General features: G+C 43.8%; 1 protein-coding gene across 4 annotated transcripts in view; it reads right to left on the bottom strand.

Annotated features, from left to right (window-relative positions):
• Nucleotides 1-614: 614 nt before the first annotated feature.
• Nucleotides 615-23,130, bottom strand: part of LOC124034644 (glutamate receptor ionotropic, delta-2) — a 671,933-nt gene continuing 649,417 nt past the window's right edge. Inside the window, exons 15-17 of one of the 4 annotated variants that reach the window (XR_006838605.1) lie at nucleotides 14,904-15,144; nucleotides 5,233-6,306; nucleotides 3,037-3,152 (exon numbers count right to left, since the gene is read on the bottom strand). Coding sequence is in view for 1 of the 4 variants with exons in the window: in XM_046348089.1 (XP_046204045.1) it covers nucleotides 2,724-3,152; nucleotides 14,904-15,144 (670 nt within the window). In the remaining 3 variants the exon portion in view is untranslated. Of the gene's footprint in view, nucleotides 3,153-5,232; nucleotides 6,307-6,618; nucleotides 6,696-14,903; nucleotides 15,145-23,130 lie in introns of those variants that run through there. The other 3 variants (XR_006838606.1, XR_006838607.1, XM_046348089.1) reach the window with 3 other exon arrangements.

Genomic DNA, 23,130 nt, shown 5'->3' with positions numbered 1-23,130 from the left:
TACATTTGACATTTTAGCCATTTAGGAGATGCTTTTATCCAGATAGCTATATATATATATATATATATATATATAGCCACCACTAACATTGAGTGGCTGCTGCCAACACACTGACTCAACTCCAGCCACTTTAATAATGGGAATTGATGGGAAATGATGTAAAATATATCACTAGCCACTTTAAACAATGCTACCTAATATAATGTTTACATACCCTACATTATTAATCTCATATGTATACGTAGATACTGTACTCTATATCATCTACTGCATCCTTATGTAATACATGTATCACTAGCCACTTTAACTATGCCACTTTGTTTACATACTCATCTCATATCTATATACTGTACTCGATACCATCTACTGTATCTTGCCTATGCTGCTCTGTACTATCACTCATTCATATATCTTTATGTACATATTCTTTATCCCCTTACACTTGTGTCTATAAGGTAGTAGTTTTGGAATTGTTAACTAGATTACTTGTTGTGTAAAAAAATGTGATAAATTGGTGGATGTAGTGCTCTGGAAATAAAGTCTTTAAATGGAAAAGTGAAACCTTATTTCCTGGCAAGCTTACACATTCACAGCAAAGACTACAAAACCCATACCACTGTAGAAAACAAGTTTATTAGACAAATTATACACAGAAAGCTTTGCCACTTGTAACAGAGGCCTCAGTTTGTTCCGTTTGAATAATAGGCAACACATACAACAACATAGGCCTATATTAAATACTGTACACTATAATCAGTTGAACATGATCAAGTAATGCTGTACCTCCTATGTATGAAATAAAACATGTTACGCGCATAGCAAGTTGTGCATGCTTCTTTTTAAGATCTTGCCTCCTCTGTTATTAGCCAGCAAATCAAAATGAACTCAAGATGACAAGAGAAAGCTCGTGTGTGTTCTGGACCTGGGTGGAAACCAAATATGTTGGGTGACTGCTAACTCAAGGCTCATATGATATATTATTTTTTATTAAACAAAAATAGCGTCGACATGTAAAATATACACATTTCATAATGTCTCTGTCATTTATACTAAATAAAACTTCTTTAAATGTTGTCTGTGTCCTATTGTCATTCGATAGCCTTACTGCAGCTTAAGAAAATAACATCTAGAAGGCTTGCATCAAACACTGCTTCTGGTCTCTACGCACAACATTTGCGGTTTAGTCTTAAGATAACAAACTGAAAGCTCATTCTAAACAACTAACATTATTAAATATTAATACAGTGTTAGTGAAAAGGTTTGGTTCCTCTTTTCCCTTCACATTATTCTTTTTTTGACCCCCTCCCTCCAAAACCTCACCTTAATGGTCTCGTCTAAACAATTGGCACTTTAAAAACGTTAGATAAACAGTACCCTTAACATTTAAGAAATAAAATAGAAAGATCTTTCAAAATGGCTGCCATCAGCTCTACAGTTCCAATGGCAAAAAAAATCCTATTGAAACAGGAGACTGGCGAGGAGAAGCCAGCCTGTACTGATAAGGCTTGTGCTGAGGATGGTATTGGAAAGGGCTTCTCCTCAATCTGAGCCCAACTGTTTGCCCTTACAACAGTCAATTACAGGACTGGAGAATGACACGATCGCACAGAAATGTGACTTTCTTTTCCTGACTGAGCCCTGGCAGAACTACAAGTAAGGTGAAAAACGACTTGAATATGATTTATGACGCAAACCAGAGTAAGACTATAGCAGAGTAAGACTATAGCACTCATTTAGCGGTTTTCAAAATTGGCTGAGAAAACAAGTAGACCGCTGAGAACAATGTTTTTTTTTGTTTTACTTTCTGACCAAACACATTCCACACATTAAAATGTATTTTCAAAACAAATTCAATAAAATACATATAATAGCTTTAGCTGCTTTTAAAGTCATTTTTCTGTTGTCTTTTATCTCAGTTATTTTCAGTCCTTTTTGTGCCTCTATGCGTCTCTCAAGAAATGTCCGTTTAGAGGTTGAGGCTCTCACCTTGAAATAGACAGCACAGTACAGGTGAGAAAGAATTTCCAAACTACATACAATCAAACACAGGTCTGTGGGCACTGGTGCAGTGAGTGCAGTGGAATTGATAGAGTCGTACATGCACCAAAATGGCAGAGTGTTTCCAGAGCTCAGATGGTGAGGTCTCAGTATGCAGGGTAGCTGAGCCAATGAACACCCATTTTTGGGCAGATTTCAGATTTGGAGCACAGGCATTGATGAGCAACACCAAAGAACTGAATGGGATGAAGTCCCATAAGGTGAAAGGCAAAGAGAAGAATGTCCACCAAATGAGCATTGGGTAATTGCCGATTTGTGGATCTCAAGAACAGACAGACAAGTGTTTTCTGTTATTAAAAAAAACATACTCTCCTTGTTGTGTCCATAGGAGGCATATGCTTCTTCAGAAAAGCAGTCGATAAATGACATGGAACAAAAAAGAGATAACAGATCCCTGTCACACACCCAAAAATCTTCTGAAAACCACGAGAACGATGACTATAAAGAAAACATTCAAGTCCCCACCTCCTCTCACCAACAGGTTTCAGAAGGACGACCAACCCCACCCACCCACCCACCCACCCACTCCACTCCACTGAACAAAAGCAAAGCCCCCCCCCCCCCCCCCAAAAAAAAAAAAACTGAACTGAAAAATTCCTATGTACATAGAGCTTTGTGAGTGTATTTGTTTACATCTCTCTCACTATGTGGCCTCCTCTTCCTCCTCATATGGATGTACCCCGATCGGGGTCGTTGCCGTAGCTGAAGTTGGGCTGGGGAGTGGGCTGGTAGGGTATGGAGGACATTGTCTTGATGGGACTGCGGAAGAAGCCACCGTTGGGGGCTCTCTGCCTGAAGGTTCCCCCAGTCCGGTGGTCCTGCACGGGACCGAAGGCGAAGCCCTGTTGGGCCTTGGTGGACAGGCTGCGACTGAGGGTCTGGATCTGCTCGGGGATGAAGGTGGTGGTGGTGATGTGCGTGTTGCGGAAGTCGCTGATCTGTTCCAGGGCCTGCCGGGCAGCCGGCATAGAGTCCATGTCCAGGGGCGTCAGGTCAATAGAGGAGGTGGAGAACTGCTTGTGGGGGCTGTCGTCCTCCGCGCACAGGCTGTTAACCCGGCGGTGAAGGTGCTCCAGGTCGATCTCCTTATCGTCCTGTGTGGGGGCGAGGGGGAAGGGGGTGGGGGGGGTCAGAGAAAAAGAGAGAGAGGAGGCGGAGGACAGGGTCAAAGGAGAGTGAGGATAAATGTGGAGGAGGGGGAAGAGTAGGAGGATGGGGGAAGAGGAGGAGGATGGGGAAGACACAGTGGAGTGAACGAACGGTGAGGTGAGAGAAGAGGGGAGAGTGCATGGCCAAAGAAAAAAGGAGTGTCAAGGAGGATGGTATGGTTGTGTAATGAGGATGGTAGGGTTGAATAATGAGGATGGTAGGGTTGAATAATGAGGATGGTAGGGTTGAATAATGAGGATAGTATGGTTGAATAATGAGGATGGTATCGTTGTGTAATGAGGATAATATGGTTGTTTAATGAGGATGGTATGGTTGTTTAACGAGGATGGTATGGTTGTGTAATGAGGATGGTATGGTTGTGTAATGAGGATGGTATGGTTGTATAATGAGGATGGTATGGTTGTTTAATGAGGATGGTATGGTTGTTTAATGAGGATGGTATGGTTGTTTAATGAGGATGGTATGGTTGTTTAACGAGGATGGTATGGTTGTTTAATGAGGATAGTATGGTTGTGTAATGAGGATGGTATGGTTGCTTAATGAGGATGGTATGGTTGTTTAATGAGGATGGTATGGTTGTTTAACGAGGATGGTATGGTTGTTTAATGAGGATAGTATGGTTGTGTAATGAGGATGGTATGGTTGTTTAACGAGGATGGTATGGTTGTTTAATGAGGATGGTATGGTTGTGTAATGAGGATGGTATGGTTGTGTAATGAGGATGGTATGGTTGTTTAATGAGGATGGTATGGTTGTTTAATGAGGATGGTATGGTTGTTTAACGAGGATGGTATGGTTGTTTAATGAGGATAGTATGGTTGTGTAATGAGGATGGTATGGTTGCTTAATGAGGATGGTATGGTTGTGTAATGAGGATGGTATGGTTGTTTAATGAGGATGGTATGGTTGTTTAATGAGGATGGTATGGTTGTTTAATGAGGATGGTATGGTTGTGTAATGAGGATGGTATGGTTGTGTAATGAGGATGGTATGGTTGAATAATGAGGATGGTAGGGTTGAATAATGAGGATGGTATGGTTGAATAATGAGGATGGTAGGGTTGAATAATGAGGATGGTATGGTTGAATAATGAGGATGGTATGGTTGTTTAATGAGGATGGTATGCTTGTTTAATGAGGATAGTATGGTTGTGTAATGAGGATGGTATCGTTGTGTAATGAGGATGGTAGGGTTGTGTAATGAGGATGGTTTGGTTGTGTAATGAGGATGGTATGGTTGTTTAATGAGGATAGTATGGTTGTTTAATGAGGATAGTATGGTTGTGTAATGAGGATGGTATGGTTGTTTAATGAGGATAGTATGGTTGTATAATCAGAATGGTATGGTTGTATAATCAGAACAGTGTGGTTGTATAATCAGAACGGTATGGTTGTATAATCAGAACAGTATGGTTGTGTAATGAGGATGGTAGGTTGTACAATGAGGATGGTAGGTTGTACAATGAGGATGGTAGGTTGTACAATGAGGATGGTAGGTTGTACAATGAGGATGGTAGGTTGTACAATGAGGATGGTAGGTTGTACAATGAGGATGGTAGGTTGTACAATGAGGATGTTAGGTTGTACAATGAGGATGTTATGGTTGTAACTGATTAATAGTTCAAGTGCAAGGTAGCTACATTTATTCAATGATCTGTTTTGTGAATCGAGTGAGGGGGGAAGGGGTTTACCCATTTTCCCCAGATATTTATATTGAACAAAAAATGTATTTGTCAAAATATTGTTGATTACAGACATATAAATAGCACTACTACATCCAAATAAAATGATTGGTCAACATCTTTGGGGTGGTCACACTTAGAGATGGGTGGCTCAGCTTGTGCTGAGAGGAAAGTGGCTCAGCTTGTGAGATGATTGTGTCCATTGTGGGGGTACAGGGATTGGGGTACTGTGGGGTGGAGGTGGGGAACACACATCCTTCCTCTATTTTGAGAGAGGGCATCCTTGGTGAGGGGTACAGACAGAGTCAAAGACAACTACTGACCATGTGGCGTGGAGGGGGGTCTTGCCCCGGCTGCGATTCGGGGGGCAGAAGGGACCACAGTTACCCTCCTCGTCTTAGAGAGGGAGGGGGCAGAAAGAAGTGCTGTTTGCGGGGACCTAGTCACACCACAAACCCGGGGGAGGGAGGGAGGGGGGGGGGGGGGTGGAGGAAGGAGGGAGGGTTTGAACGTATAGGAACGAGGAGGGGATGGTGAGAGAGAACAGTCATTGTTGACTGTGAGAGTCAGGTTACCTTACAGGTAACGTCCGTACGGCAAGAGAAACAGCCTGCTTTTGGATCAACCGAAGAGGGTTCTGTGTAGCAACACAAAGCTAAATATAAAACAGATTTAATACCTGTACGTAGTCTAAGAGATGAACCTCTGTTTCAATCAGACCGATGTGAAGGTGTCATTTAGGGGAGAATTTGTTCATGTTTGAGTGGCTACACCTTCAGTCATTTGAATTGGACTGTACAGATCCATACCGTGTTCTTTAGTCAAACACGCATGGCATACACCTGTTAACATGTTTACACGCCCTCTAGTGGAGGGAAGGCATCATAGCTCATTACATGACTGCACACTAAACCAGATTCTGCCCTGGTCAGAAAGAGCATGGTAAAAGCCCTCTAGTGAAAGGAAGGCATCGTAATTCATTTATCTACAGGCAGTGTCCGTGACTAGAAAATGTCATCAATGCCAAAGTGTTGTTATTATCATAAAGCAATAAATATAACAATCTGAGTTGTTTTCGACAACTGAATGTTTCGGGATTTCCCTAACAAGACTTTCCGTATTGTACTTAAAGGCCCTGTTCATGGGTATAACCTGGAGGTGGCAGGAGGGGCAGTGAACGTGGTCATTCTCATTTTGGGGGTGAGTTGGGAGGGGTCATTATTGGGTTCGAATGTGTGTTGGACGATCAAGGCACGTGGAATGTCACAGCATGCGGGTGACTGGGCGTAATGGGTAGAGGGGGCGGTCCTGAGAGTGGTGAGGGGGATGTCGTTGGGGGTGTCATGTTGGTGGGGGCATGGTTCAGGTTGCCTGGCGGAAGTGCCATCGGCCTGTGTCTGTGTGTGTGTGTGTGTGTGTGTGTGTGTGTGTGTGTGTGTGTGTGTGTGTGTGTGTGTGTGTGTGTGTGTGTGTGTGTGTGTGTGTGTGTGTGTGTGTGTGTGTGTGTGTGTGTGTGTGTGTAGGTCAGAGAGAGAGAGGGACAGACAAGAAGACAGACAGACGGACAGACATACAGAAGATGATGCAGATGGGAGGGTGAAGGAGGGATTTTTTTGGAGGCCAGGATGAGTAGAAAAAACAGCACAGTCAGCACACACACACACTCAGTGGGGTATTGTATGTTCGAGGAGGAGCCTTCGAAGATATACCTGGAAGGGTGAGATGTAAAAATGGCATTTTGTATTGCTCTCTCTCGCCCGCTTTACCCTCAACACAGTGTACTTATCTACAAAACAAAACAACAAGGGAATGAAAGCTTTCAGCCATCAGGGACAGTAAATCAAACATGATCAAACATCTTGTGCTCAGCATCGTCAACAAAGTGGCCGTCCATTGTGTGTAGTGTCCATTATGTGTAGTGTCGCCCTATAGCCACACTCCCGTAAAAGCCAGGCATAGCCACCACCCACCAACCAAATGTCCCCAAGTGACATCAACATCTGTGGTACATTAATACTGTTGTGTCTATGAGCAAGGAACCTATCCCAACCTTGATTATTGCCACATTTTGTTACGTTATTCTAAAATGTATGAATTTTTGTTCATCAATCGACACACAATACCCAATAATGGCAAAGCAAAAACAAATTGCACATTTATACAATAAAAAAAAACTGAAATATCACTTTACATAAGTATTCAGAGCCTTTACTCAGTACTTTGTTGAAGCACCTTTAGCAGCGATTACAGTCCCTAGTCTTCTTGGGTTTGATGCTACAAGCTTGGCACACCTGTATTTGGGGAGTTTCTCCCATTCTTCTCTGCAGATCCTCTCAAGCTCTGTCAGGTTGGATGGGGAGCATCGCAGCACAGCTCTGTCAGGTTGGATGGGGAGCATCGCAGCACAGCTCTGCCAGGTTGGATGGGGAGCATCGCAGCACAGCTCTGTCAGGTTGGATGGGGAGCATCGCAGCACAGCTCTGTCAGGTTGGATGGGGAGCATCGCAGCACAGCTCTGCCAGGTTGGATGGGGAGCATCGCAGCACAGCTCTGTCAGGTTGGATGGGGAGCATCGCAGCACAGCTATTTCCAGGTTGGATGGGGAGCATCGCAGCACAGCTCTGTCAGGTTGGATGGGGAGCATCGCAGCACAGCTATTTTCAGGTTGGATGGGGAGCATCGCAGCACAGCTATTTTCAGGTTGGATGGGGAGCATCGCAGCACAGCTATTTTCAGGTCTCTCCAGATATGTTTGATTGGGTTCAAGTTTGGGCTCTAGCTGGGCCACTCAAAGACTTGTCCCGAAGCCACTCCTGCGTTGTCTTGGCTGTGTGATTAGGGTTGTTGTCCTGTTGGAAGGTGAACCTTTGCCCCAGTCTGAGGTCCTGAGTGCTCAGGAGCAGGTTTTCATTAAGGATCTCTCTGTACTTTGCTACATTCATCTTTCCCTCAATCCTGACTAGTCTCCCAGTCCCTGCAGCTGAAAAACATCCCCACAGCATTTTTTAAATATTTTTTTTACCTTTAAGTCAGTTAAGAACAAATTCTTATTTTCAATGACGGCCTAGGAACAGTGGGTTAACTGCCTGTTCAGGGGCAGAACGACAGATTTTGTACCTTGTCAGCTCGGGGATTTGAACTTGCAACCTTTCAGTTACTAGTGCAATGCTCTAACCACTAGGCTACCCTGCCACCCCTGCCGCATGATGCTGCCACCACCTTGCTTCACTGTAGAGATGGTGCCAGGTTTCTTCCAGACATGACGCTTGGCATTCAGGCCAAATAATTAGATCTCGGTTTCATTAGGCCAGAGAATATTGTTTCTCATGGTCTGAGAGGCTTTAGGTAACTTTTGACAAATTCTAAGCAGGCTGTCATGTGCCTTTTACTGAGGAGTGGCTTCCATCTGGCCGCTCTACCATAAAGGCCTGATTGGTGGAGTGCTGCAGAGACGGTTGTCCTTCTGGTTCTCCCATCTCCACAGAGGAACTCTGGAGCTCTTTCAGAGTGACCATCGGGTTCTTGGTCACCTCCCAGACCAAGGCCCTTCTCCCTTCTCAGTTTGGCTGGGCGGCCAGTTCTAGGAAGAGTCTAGGTGATTCCAAACTTCTTCCATTTAAGAATGACGCAGGCCACTGTGTCTTTGGGGACCTTCAATGTTGCAGAAATGTTTGGGTACCCTTCCCCAGATCTATGCCTCGACACAATCCTGTCTCGGAGCTTTATGGACAATTCCTTTGACCTCATGGCTTGATTTTTGCTCTGACATGCACTGTCAACTGTGGGACCTCAAATAGACAGGTATGGGCCTTTCCAAATCGTGTCCAATCAATTGAATATACCACAGGTGGACTCCAATCCAGTTGTAGAAACATCTCTAGGATGATCAATGGAAACAGGATACACCTGAGCTCAAATTCTAGTGTCATAGCAAAGGGTCTGAATACTTATGTAAATAAGATATTTCTGTTTTTATTTTCAAAATGTCTAAAAACCTGTTTTCATTTTGCCATTATGGGGTATTGTGTGCATATTGATGAGGAGAATTTGTATTCAATTTAAATTGAATCAGTTTCAGAATAAGGCTGTAATGTTACAAAATGTGGAAAAAGTTATGGGGTCTGAATACTTTCCTATCGCACGAACATTTGGACATATCTGCTGGATATGCAGAAAATGCATCTGTAAATCTGATTGGGTTGGAAATTAATCATGCAACATTGAAGCATTGAAAGGCTTTCATTTAAGAGTTCAGTTAATCCTCATTGGAGTGAGACTGAAATCCGTGACCAGTAGTAGAGAACTAACTCTACTGAACTCTATTCATCACATGGAGAGCTCATCACAGTGTTCATCATTACAAAGCACAACACATCACACAACACACAACACAACACAGATATGCAAACACAGAAACACTGACAGTGATCACATAGAAGCAGAGGCCTCAACAGGGACAGACCTCTAGAATATCAGGATGTGCAGTATGTACCAGGAGGAGGACAGAGGCACAAACACAACTCGCCACCAAGCAGCTAACGTGGCTTTGGGTTGAAGCTCAGTGGGAGCTGTGTGGACCGTGTGTGTGAAAGGGGACACGTGTAAATGAAACATGTAGGATGGTGTGTGTGTGTGTGTGTGTGTGTGTGTGTGTGTGTGTGTGTGTGTGTGTGTGTGTGTGTGTGTGTGTGTGTCTCTGTGTGTGTCTGTCTCTGTGTGTGTATGTGTGTGTGTTTGTCTCTGTGTGTGTGTGTGTGTGTGTGTGTGTGTGTGTGTGTGTGTGTGTGTGTGTGTGTGTGTGTGTGTGTGTGTGTGTGTGTGTGTGTGTGTGTGTGTGTGTGTGTGTGTGTGTGTTTTGTTCCCATAGAGCGTAATAATACCTTATTATGATTATCATTATTATTGGATATTTAAGTGAGTAATTTCTCTGATTGTGAAACATAAAGGAAATGATGAATTGTAAATCATTGAGGCATTATGCATTATAGGCAACAAAGGGGACAAAGTTCATTTGAATTACATTGGATATATCTTGAGAAGAGGGTTGGAGTATTTTCCCTCGAAGATGAACACTAGCTTAACTGCGACAAGCCGAACGTGATTGATATCATGATCCTCCATAATATATATTTTTGTCTGTATGAGAGAGAGCAAGGGAGCATGTACACTATGTCCACGTCCAAAATGGCACCCTATTCCTTACATAGTGCACTACTTTTGACCAGAGCACTATGGGTTCAAGTCCTGGTCAAAAGTAGTGCACTATAATTGAAATAGGGTGCCATTGAGGACACAAACTATATTAAGGAGGGGAGGGAACAACCAATCCTAATAAGGAAAAGGTAGTAGCGCAGTATATTGAGGACACCGATGGCTGCTAGACATATCCTCCTCCCTACAGACACACTGGGTCACTTTGACACACTGCACTGGGCCCAGCAGGATGTGACCTCACCACCAACACCCCGCCGACTGTAACCACGGTCCGTAACAACGGTCACCAGCATCAACATGGGCCACAGGCAGGGTGAAGTGTAGAGGTCACTACTACGTTGACCAGGGCAGCAGTAGGCCACTGCTAGAACCCTTGGATTCCACTGATAGTATATTTCAAGACGTTTAATGCAGCACTCAACATACAGTTCTATGTGAATTATATGCCAAATCAGTTCAATATTCAAAAGAGACTGAGGGCTCGCAACAGATCACAACGAACTTCCAGCTTTAAACTCAATTGATTCTTTAAAATCAAAGGCATGCAAATATATATATATATATAAATATATTTTTTACAGTGTCAATTCTGATAGGACTATTTGAGTGCTAAATGAAGTGATTGGATAATCACATTGAATTCTCAATGTTCTCCATTGCAAAGACCTTGAACCCCAGTCACAGACATACCAGTCAATCAGGGTCGCTGTATTGAAAGTTAATAAAGATGGCAGGGTGCACGCTGGGCTTCTTTGTCCAGGACCGCGGGCAGATAGGCTCACTGGTCAATCTGACACAAAGCTGCTGTGAGTGCATGGGGTCGTAAGTAGAGGGTAGAGGGCTGGGACGGGTGCTATGATGGGGAACAGAGCTGCCCTGATCAAAAGCCTTCCTTATTGTCAAGCTGAAGAGATGAAAAGCGCATTCTGTTGAGCACACTGCTTCCTGGGGCAAGGCTCTGATGTCGGGTCCCAGTCAGAACACAACACACAGACACCAGCTGAGATGGGGAGGGAAGGAGTGTGGAGGAGAAAGGAGAGGAGAGGAGAGGAGAGGAGGTGGAAGGGGGTGGTGTATGGTTGGTTGTGGCTTGATAGGGGGGTTGAGAGGGATCTCTGCATGGCTAACCCACAACTAATACCTTTTCATACCTGTCAAATTGCTTTAATCAGATAACATTAACTAACCTATTAGGATCAATTCTGACCAGTAGCCCACTGCTGCAACGTAATGGATTTCATAAATTACTCTCAACATGGGAAATTAAAAATCGTTATTTCAGTGGAGTAAAACTATTATCTTAGTAGTAAACTGATCCCCACTCTCAGAATGACTTTCCTTTATTAGGGTTTCACAGGGGACACGACCATTAATATTCATTGGGTGATTGGTTGAGGCTTCTTGGGTGCGTGACGTCATTCTGTGAGTCCTTACCAAAACACACAACATAGCGGACAGTTTCGCTCACCTCGGATCTGAAACCAGTAGTAACAAGTCAACTTCAATGACTTTTAACTTAAAATGAAAAGACAAATCTAACATACCTCACCACGCGCTCTCACCACTGGTGTCCCCCAGGGCTCTGTTCTTGGCCCTCTCCTATTCTCGCTATACACCAAGTCACTTGGCTCTGTCATAACCTCACATGGTCTCTCTTATCATTGCTATGCAGACGACACACAATTAATCTTCTCCTTTCCCCCTTCTGATGACCAGGTGGCGAATCGCATCTCTGCATGTCTGGCAGACATATCAGTGTGGATGACGGATCACCACCTCAAGCTGAACCTCGGCAAGACGGAGCTGCTCTTCCTCCCGGGGAGGGACTGCCCGTTCCATGATCTCGCCATCACGGTTGACAACTCCATTGTGTCCTCCTCCCAGAGCGCCAAGAACCTTGGCGTGATCCTGGACAACACCCTGTCGTTCTCAACCAACATCAAGGCGGTGGCCCGTTCCTGTAGGTTCATGCTCTACAACATCCGCAGAGTACGACCCTGCCTCACACAGGAAGCGGCGCAGGTCCTAATCCAGGCACTTGTCATCTCCCGTCTGGATTACTGCAACTCGCTGTTGGCTGGGCTCCCTGCCTGTGCCATTAAACCCCTTCAACTCATCCAGAACGCCGCAGCCCGTCTGGTGTTCAACCTTCCCAAGTTCTCTCACGTCACCCCGCTCCTCCGTTCTCTCCACTGGCTTCCAGTTGAAGCTCGCATCCGCTACAAGACCATGGTGCTTGCCTACGGAGCTGTGAGGGGAACGGCACCTCAGTACCTCCAGGCTCTGATCAGGCCCTACACCCAAACAAGGGCACTGCGTTCATCCACCTCTGGCCTGCTCGCCTCCCTACCACTGAGGAAGTACAGCTCCCGCTCAGCCCAGTCAAAACTGTTCGCTGCCCTGGCCCCCCAATGGTGGAACAAACTCCCTCACAACGCCAGGACAGCGGAGTCAATCACCACCTTCCGGAGACACCTGAAACCCCACCTCTTTAAGGAATACCTAGGATAGGATAAGTAATCCCTCTCACCCCCCCCTTAAGTTTTAGATGCACTATTGTAAAGTGACTGTTCCACTGGATGTCATAAGGTGAATGCACCAATTTGTAAGTCGCTCTGGATAAGAGCGTCTGCTAAATGACTTAAATGTAAATGTAATGTAACATAGTCACAGAGGAGGGCTTGCTAGCATGCTGCAGGGTTTAAGTCATCTCCTTTTGTAAAACAACTCAATTTAGCTAGCAAAATGCTAATTGACGATGCTAGCTAACGCGTAAACTAGACTGCTTCTAGTCTCGGGAGCTCACAGGGGGCTGTGGGTTAGACAGGGGGCTGTGGGTTAGACAGGGGGCTGTGGGTTAGACAGGGGGCTGTGGGTTAGACAGGGGGCTGTGGGTTAGACAGGAGGCTGTGGGTTAGACAGGAGGCTGTGGGTTAGAGGATTCCACTAGGACCAAACAACAACTGGCTACCAGAACTGAACCGACGGACATAGCGAAACTGTGGTATGTGAAGCTTATGTATACAGTATGTCCTTAGAAGCTGTGTGAATATAAAGTCACTTCAACCTTAGATGACTTCACCAGACCAGTTGGTGGCACTATAGATGTCATTGGCACCAGTGGCCCCATAGGATAGAGCAATAACTATTGACCAAGTGGACTTTTTCTCATGCAAATTAACGTTAGATGTAAATAATGCAGACGAACAATGTGAAATATTGTGATTAGTATATCTGTATAATCACGTTGTTGCCCTACGATGTGGTCTGAACGTAGTGAAAAGTCTGCGTGCTACAGCTGTGAGAGTGTATCGAAGTATTTTGTTATGCTAATGTAGATGGCACCAAGTGAGATTTAAATCAACATGGTAATGCTTTCACTGATTGCACATAAAGAAAGATAGTTCCTACATTATAGAGGGCTTGCTTCGTTATCCAACTGATCTGGTGTCCTTTCTGTCAATCTGTGAGCCCTGTTCATTGCCACTCGCAGCTATATTTACTAAATGCATTTGCTATAACATTATCCTAATTCAGTGCCACTCCATGGCGTGATTTCGTTTGTGATTGTAACTAATACATGACTAATTAACACTAAACTGGGCATTGATAATATTTATTTTCCATAATTGCATTACACTTAGCTCGTTAGTACATTTCATATCCGCTTTGCTGTGTAGGATTTCACAGTCATCCAAACGATGAGAGAGAGAGAGAGAGAGAGAGAGAGAGAGAGAGAGAGAGAGAGAGAGAGAGAGAGAGAGAGAGAGAGAGAGATATGAGAGATATGAGAGAGAGAGAGATGAGAGATGAGAGATGAGAGAGAGAGAGAGAGAGAGAGAGAGAGAGAGAGAGAGAGAGAGAGAGAGAGAGATATGAGAGATATGAGAGAGAGAGTGAGAGAGATGAGAGAATAGAGGCCATTAACATAGGGTAAAGTACTGTTTAAAGCTGATAGGCCTTCGTATCTGACTCTATGGTGTAGCTTGCACATCAGATGTTTTCTGAGGCCAACGTCATATGGGCTGGTCTGTCTTTAGCCCAGTGGATCTGTCGAAATCGGGATTTCTGAGTAGAATGATCATTATTTGAGGGCCTTGAGGGGTAAAAACGTGCCTGTTTGTTAGCCCTGACCTATTCTAGTCCTTCTATTTCAGTATAGCTTCCTATTCATTTTACAAATACACTTGAAACCGGTGACACTTCACCCAAACCCACTCACATCATATACTACAGTTTGTTTGCGGCCCAAATGACACCCTATTCCCTATATAGTGCACTAATTTTGACCAGGACATCGTATGTGCCCTGGTCATAAGTAGTGCACAATATAGAAAACAGGGTGTCATTTGGGACGTGTCCTATGTCATGTGCAGTCCCAGCAACAGATGTCAGTTAAATTGAAGTGGTTTGTTCTCACACCTTTATGTAGTTCCAGTGGCAAAGAGGGAAAAACACTGGAGTGTGCCAGAGTTTCACTTTGTATGACATTTTAATCAAACACCAAATGAGACATTTGTTTATTAGCCGTCCAATCAGCCGGCCGTGGATAACTTGGACACCACAGCAAGGGACAGACCACTTGACTGACAGTTTAAAAAGGTAAACGACAGCTCTCCTGACTATGTACAAACATCTGTGACATCATGACGCTGACACCATGTACAGTAGACACGACATACAGCCACAGCCGTAAAACAGAGGGTTCAAGTCAAGTGTTACCCAGACCTCCAGACTGAACCCACACAACACAACCACCCGGCCTCCCCCAGCTCCTCACCTCCTTGGAGGGGACTCGTGAGCCCTTCCTCCTAGTCCACCAGGTCTCCACCATGGCAATGACACAGGAGAGCACCACTCCGGCCGCTAGCACGCAGAACACGCCGGCGAAGCTGTGGATGTCCAGGGCGCTGCCGCGGTGTTTGGTGTGCACCGCTGAGTACAGGTCACATGGGCTGTCCCGGGGCCACCACTTCAGCTTCAGGATGTCCATGTCCCCGTTCTGCTGCAGCTCCAGGATCCTGACATACACCCACACACGGACGAACACACACGCGCACACACACACTAATTGAGGACAGATCTTTGGTTTTGTCTGTAGGTGTATACAGGAACAGGAAATAACATTCAGAGTGGACCGCATCACATTTTCTTCAGGTTGGAGTAAGTAGCTTAGACTCAGAGCCATATACAGCCGCTAGTGAAGGTCTGCACTGTGTTAAATCAAAAAATGAAATAAATTACTGATCTCCACAACTTACTCAACATTTTCAAAGTGAAAGATAAATTATAGAAAATGTTCCAAGTTAATAAAACATGAATAAAAAAGATTTTAAAAGATGATGATGTCTCGATTGCATATATCTTCAAACCCCAGAGTTCAATCTTGGTGGAAGCACATTTGGCAGCCATTACATCTGTGAGTCGTTTTGAAGAAGCTTCTACCAACTCTTAGAGCAACATATATCCAATGTTTTTGTCAAAATTGCTCAAGCTCAGTAAATTTAGTCGGGAGTCATTGATGGACATTTCACTAGGCACTGTATATAATACGGCTAAACTAAAAGATGGTTGTTTCTATTCAAAGGAATCCACTGAGCATGATTCTTGTCCTTCACATTCCATGATCTGACGGTTGAATCTCAATTACGTTTCCTTGATTCCTTGCATCCTTCTCTAAACGCATTAGAAGAGGTCAGAGGGGACATGAGGAATAAAAAAAATCCAACCCTGATTCTCTGCAGTTGTGTGAATGGTCCTCCAACACTAGAGGGCGATATTGGCCAGATAACGGTGCCACAGAGTGACAGTTGTATTAGCCTGTCAAAGTAATTCTAAGAAATATGAACATGTTTTGTAGCAGAGTGTAAGTACTTTGCTGTAATTATATTATGCTGTCCAGATAAAGGAAATGATTTATCACATCCGCTATTAAATAGTAAAGGTTAACTGGTGGACTCTGTCTCTTACATCACGTGTTAAACTCATCTATCATGGGTTTTTACTCCTCCTTTGTACCTGATTGATGAATTAAGGTCACTCATTAGTAAGGATAATCCCCTCACCTGGTTGTCTAGGGCTTAATTGAAAGGAAAAAAACCAAAAACAAAAACATGCAGACACTCGGCTCTCTGTGGAATGAGTTTGACAACCCTGATTTACGGTGTTGTATTTCAGAGGTTTGATTTGAGGTATTGCAGGAAACAAAATTAACTGCAAACACACATGCACACACACACACGTACCCACACACACAGGCACACAAGTGACTTGAATGACAATGCTTACCTTTGACTGTGTCCCTACTAAGTACAGCATGTAAAAATGCTCCCCATCTATCTAAAATGCAAATGTATTGAAACGGTAGTTTACATAATTGGCAAATGAATAATGTCACAGAGGAGCACATTTTATTTCAATAACATCTACACTACCGTTCAAAGGTTTGGGGTCACTTAGAAATGTCCTTGTTTTTAAAAGAAAAGCACATTTTTTTGTAAGTTAAAATAATAGGGGCGGCAGGGCAGGTAGCCTAGTTGTTAGAGCATTGGACTTGCCTACTTAAATAAAGGTAATAACATCAAATTGATCAGAAATACAGTGTAGACATTGTTAATGTTGTAAATTACTATTGTAGTGGGAAACAGCTGTATTTTTATGGAATATCTACATAGGCGTACAGAAGCCCATTATCTGCAACCATCACTACTGTGTTCCAATGACACATTGTGTTAGCTAATTCAAGTTTATCATTTTAAAAGGTTAATTGATCATTAGAAAATCCTTTTGCAATTATGTTAACACAGCTGAAAACTGTTGTTCTGATTTAAAGAAGCAATAAAACAGGCCTTCTTTAGAATAGCTGAGTATCTGGAGCATCAGCATTTGTAGGTTCGATTACAGGCTCAAAATGGCCAGAAACAAGGACCTTTCTTCTGAAACTCGTGCTAACATAATTGCAAAAGGATTACAATAGTTATTTACCACATTAACAATGTCTACAGTGTATTCCTGATCAATTTGATGTTATTTTAATAGACAACAAATGTGCTTTTCCTTCAAAGGGTATCCTAGTGGTTAGAGCGTTGGACTAGTGACCGGAAGGTTGCAAGTTCAAATCCCCAAGCTGACAAGGTACAAATATGTCGTTCTGCCCCCGAACAGGCAGTTAACCCACTGTTCCTAGGCCGCCATTGAAAATAAGAATTTGTTCTTAACTGACTTGCCTAGTTAAATAAAGGTAATAAAATTAAAAACAAATTTTAAAAAACAAAAAAAACAAGGACATTTCGAAGTGACCCCAAACTTTTGAACGGTAGTGTAATTTTCTATTATAGACATTATTTTATCCTCTCTTAGAACTAGAAGAGATGGCACACATGGACAGCTGGCCAGATGGGCTACAAGGACGGAATAAAGCCTTTGAGAGAGAGAGTTGCGTATAGAAGAAATGTAAAGTCTGATCTGGGATCACTGTTGGGAGACTAAGGTATCTAATTCAGATAAACCACGTATAACAGATCACTCAAAGTTGGCTCAGATGGAATCAAAAATAGGTAATCATGTGCGTGAAACAACGAATCAGAAACAGAGACAACGTTGGAAGAAATGTGATGATGACTCATCAGAGTCAGGCTCGATGGAGATTTGAGCTCGATGATTGATACTGTAGTTGTTGTGCCTCCAACAAAGACAAGCCCGAAAAGGATACAACGAAAGGAGTTATTGCACTCAATCTGATGGAATGGAATGAGGGAGATACCTCAGCTATCAACGTGCAGGAAGTCATCCAAGTGTTGAGATTTTTCAAGGCGTTTGTTTGTCAACATTTCAGAAAACTTTGTCTTTTATATTTACCTTACAGTTTAGATTTTTACCCCAACCTCCAATCCACCGACACACACACACACACACACACACACACACACACACACACACACACACACACACACACACACACACACACACACACACACACACACACACACACACACACACACACACACACACACACACACACACACACACACACACACACACACACACACACACACACACACACACACAAGGAATACATTTTTATAGCTAATTTAAAAAAAACTTTAAAAAATGACTATACTTTGGAGTAAATAAAAGACTTGAGATTGTGGCCAAAACTCATCACCAAGAGAATAGTTGTTTATCAATGTCACAAAGCTGCCCTGAAAGCATAGTCGTTTATCACTAACACAGCTGCCCTGAAAGCATAGTCGTTTATCACTAACACAGCTGCCCTGAAAGCATAGTCGTTTATCACTAACACAGCTGCCCTGAAAGCATAGTCGTTTATCACTAACACAGCTGCCCTGCAAGCATAGTCGTTTATCACTAACACAGCTGCCCTGAAAGCATAGACGTTTATCACTGCCGTCATGCACTAATTGTAATCTCAGTGCTCTGCCCAGTCTCACCCCTTTATGTGTAAGATCAAATGTTTACCATTGACATGCCCATTAGAAAAACCCTCTGCTTTCACCAGCCAGGGGATATGCTGCTGAGCCTCCTAGGTGGCATGATGATGATTGTGGTTTTCTAGCTCTGGTCCAGGGCTTTAGTGCACGTTCCTCCAATGGATATGTTGTGCACTAATGCCCTGGACCAGAGCTATTGATACTTTACAGCAATAGGATAAGCTTATATTATTCCTGCCTATTCATGGATATTGGAAAGAGAGATTTGGAGACTAATCCCGCTGCAAGTGTCGTGAGTAATATGATCATTTTGTCCCAAAAAAATGCAGCATGTTTTATTGCTGTGGAAATGTTTCTCCTTGTATTGCAATATTTTTATCAAGAACAGATATTCCATCAAGTTACTCATGTAGCAAACACGGAGTAAGACATGGTCCCTTTCACGTTACATATCGTTTATCTAATCACAGCTACGACTGAGCTCAGTCTTCTATGTATTCAAAGCCAGTCTAGTCTTCTCACAGCTACGACTGAGCTCAGTCTTCTATGTATCCAAAGCCAGTCTAGTCTACTCACAGCTACGACTGAGCTCAGTCTTCTATGTATTCAAAGCCAGTCTAGTCTACTCACAGCTACGACTGAGCTCAGTCTTCTATGTATTCAAAGCCAGTCTAGTCTACTCACAGCTACGACTGAGCTCAGTCTTCTATGCATTCAAAGCCAGTCTAGTCTACTCACAGCTACGACTGAGCTCAGTCTTCTATGTATTCAAAGCCAGTCTAGTCTACTCACAGCTACGACTGAGCTTAGTCTTCTGTATTCAAAGCCAGTCTAGTCTACTCACAGCTACGACTGAGCTCAGTCTTCTGTATTCAAAGCCAGTCTAGTCTACTCACAGCTACGACTGAGCTTAGTCTTCTGTATTCAAAGCCAGTCTAGTCTACTCACAGCTACGACTGAGCTTAGTCTTCTGTATTCAAAGCCAGTCTAGTCTACTCACAGCTACGACTGAGCTCAGTCTTCTATGTATTCAAAGCCAGTCTAGTCTACTCACAGCTACGACTGAGCTCAGTCTTCTATGTATTCAAAGCCAGTCTAGTCTACTCACAGCTACGACTGAGCTCAGTCTTCTATGTATTCAAAGCCAGTCTAGTCTACTCACAGCTACGACTGAGCTCAGTCTTCTATGTATTCAAAGCCAGTCTAGTCTACTCACAGCTACGACTGAGCTCAGTCTTCTATGTATTCAAAGCCAGTCTAGTCTACTCACAGCTACGACTGAGCTCAGTCTTCTATGTATTCAAAGCCAGTCTAGTCTACTCACAGCACAGTGACGTCCAAACAATCAGTCTTTTTTCTTCTTCTGACACAATTTGTGTTTCATTTGAGCTACCATGAGTCAACACAGGCAATACAAAAGAGGAGTCCCCTCCTACTCCCCCTCCACACCCCAATTATACTGTCTCCATGTGCCTTTTTCCCTTCCCTCAGTTCTTCTTCTGAAATAAAAATCCATTTGATGCTGTTGGGCCTGTGATAACTAATCATTTGGAAAAGGAGAGAGATTACGAAGCCTGGGTACAGGCCCGACTTTACAAATCCACCATTTTGTATTCTCACTTTAATAGCCAATAGTGTCTATTGATCACCGTCTGTCTCGAGAGGCTAGCAACAGCAGCCGTGGGACAGAAGATCATTGATGGTGAATGGTATATAAGGGCGCCTGACAACCTTTATGACCTTGACAATCTGAACAGCTGCTGCTCAAACAAATGAACACCATGTGTTCTTAATGAATTATAACTCTGAAGGGTCTCTGCTCATTGAGACCAATGAGCCTTGAGTTTATTAACAACCACCCATGATTGAGGGATGGAAGGATGACAAGATGGAGGGACAGAGGAATGGAGGGACAGAGGAATGGAGGGACGGAGAGGTGGAGAGACGAGGAGTGGAGAGACGAGGAGTGGAGAGACGAGGAGTGGAGAGACGAGGAGTGGAGAGATTGAAGGATCGAGGGACAGGAATGGAGAGATGAAGGATGGAAGGATGGAAGGATGGAGGGATGGAGGGATGGAGAGATGGAGAGATTGAAGGATCGAGGGACAGAGGAATGGAAGGATGGAGAGATGGAGGATGGAGAGATTGAAGGATCGATGGACAGAGGAATGGAAGGATGGAGGGATGAAGGGCCTACAGTCCCCCGGGCCCTGTGCAGTGATGACAGGTGTTATCACCCAACAGGTGAGCTCCAACTGGGGCTATAGAAATGTCACCTCCAAGGATAGGATGGCTTGTCTGAGCCGGTACATACTGTAATAATTAAAGCATTGCCTCTCAATGCTTTGGGTCGGGAACTGGGTCTGGACCAGGAACTGGGTCAGGTCAGGGACTGGGTCAGGGACTGTGTGTGTGTTTGTGTGCATGTGTGAGTACAGTAGGTTGGTTTTCCTCTTTCAGGTTCTCCATGACCTGAGCCATATATTTTATTTTATTTTATTAGGATCCCCATTAGCTGTTGCAAAAGCAGCAGCTAATCTTCCTGGGGTCCACACAAAACAGCTCAAGGACATATACTTTTTAAAGGCACAGATAACTGTGAATAGTCACCTAGCTCTGGTCCATAACCCATACAGTATATAACTCTGAACAGTCACCTAGCTCTGGTCCATAAGCCATACAGTATATAACTCTGAATAGTCAACTAGCTCTGGTCCATAACCCATACAGTATATAACTCTGAACAGTCAACTAGCTCTGGTCCATAACCCACAGATAACTCTGAATAGTCACCTAGCTCTGGTCCATAACCCACAGATAACTCTGTATAGTCAACTAGCTCTGGTCCATAACCCACAGATAACTCTGAATAGTCACCTAGCTCTGGTCCATAATCCACAGATAACTCTGAATAGTCACCTAGCTCTGGTCCATAGTCCACAGATAACTCTGAATAGTCACCTAGCTCTGGTCCATAACCCACAGATAACTCTGAATAGTCACCTAGCTCTGGTCCATAATCCACAGATAACTCTGAATAGTCACCTAGCTCTGGTCCATAATCCACAGATAACTCTGAATAGTCACCTAGCTCTGGTCCATAACCCACAGATAACTCTGAATAGTCACCTAGCTCTGGTCCATAACCCACAGATAACTCTGAATAGTCACCTAGCTCTGGTCCATAACCCATACAGTATATAACTCTGAACAGTCAACTAGCTCTGGTCCATAACCCATACAGTATATAACTCTATATAGTCACCTAGCTCTGGTCCATAACCCACAGATAACTCTGCATAGTCAACTAGCTCTGGTCCATAACCCACAGATAACTCTGAATAGTCACCTAGCTCTGGTCCATAATCCACAGATAACTCTGAATAGTCACCTAGCTCTGGTCCATAATCCACAGATAACTCTGAATAGTCACCTAGCTCTGGTCCATAACCCACAGATAACTCTGAATAGTCACCTAGCTCTGGTCCATAACCCCCAGATAACTCTGAATAGTCACCTAGCTCTGGTCCATAACCCATACAGTATATAACTCTGAACAGTCAACTAGCTCTGGTCCATAACCCATACAGTATATAACTCTATATAGTCACCTAGCTCTGGTCCATAACCCACAGATAACTCTGTATAGTCAACTAGCTCTGGTCCATAACCCACAGATAACTCTGAATAGTCACCTAGCTCTGGTCCATAATCCACAGATAACTCTGAATAGTCACCTAGCTCTGGTCCATAATCCACAGATAACTCTGAATAGTCACCTAGCTCTGGTCCATAACCCACAGATAACTCTGAATAGTCACCTAGCTCTGGTCCATAACCCACAGATAACTCTGTATAGTCAACTAGCTCTGGTCCATAACCCACAGATAACTCTGAATAGTCACCTAGCTCTGGTCCATAATCCACAGATAACTCTGAATAGTCACCTAGCTCTGGTCCATAATCCACAGATAACTCTGAATAGTCACCTAGCTCTGGTCCATAACCCACAGATAACTCTGAATAGTCACCTAGCTCTGGTCCATAACCCACAGATAACTCTGAATAGTCACCTAGTTCTGGTCCATAACCCATACATTATATAACTCTGAATAGTCACCTAGCTCTGGTCCATAACCCATACAGTATATAACTCTGAATAGTCAACTAGCTCTGGTCCATAACCCATACAGTATATAACATTTACATCATTTACATTTAAGTCATTTAGCAGACGCTCTTATCCAGAGCGACTTACAAATTGGTGCATTCACCTTATGACATCCAGTGGGACAGTCACTTAACAATAGTGCATCTAAAACTTAGGGGGGGGTGGGGTGAGAGGGATTACTTAACCTATCCTAGGTATTCCTTAAAGAGGTGGGGTTTCAGGTGTCTCCGGAAGGTGGTGATTGACTCCGCTGTCCTGGCGTCGTGAGGGAGTTTGTTCCACCATTGGGGGGCCAGGGCAGCGAACAGTTTTGACTCCATCCTTCCATCCTTCCATCCTTCATCTCTCCACTCTGAACAGTCAACTAGCTCTGGTCCATAACCCAC

Source organism: Oncorhynchus gorbuscha, linkage group LG04 (genome assembly GCF_021184085.1).
Source record: "Oncorhynchus gorbuscha isolate QuinsamMale2020 ecotype Even-year linkage group LG04, OgorEven_v1.0, whole genome shotgun sequence".
In the NCBI taxonomy this organism is placed as follows: Eukaryota; Metazoa; Chordata; class Actinopteri; order Salmoniformes; family Salmonidae; genus Oncorhynchus; species Oncorhynchus gorbuscha.
This window is presented reverse-complemented; position numbering and strand designations above follow the sequence as displayed.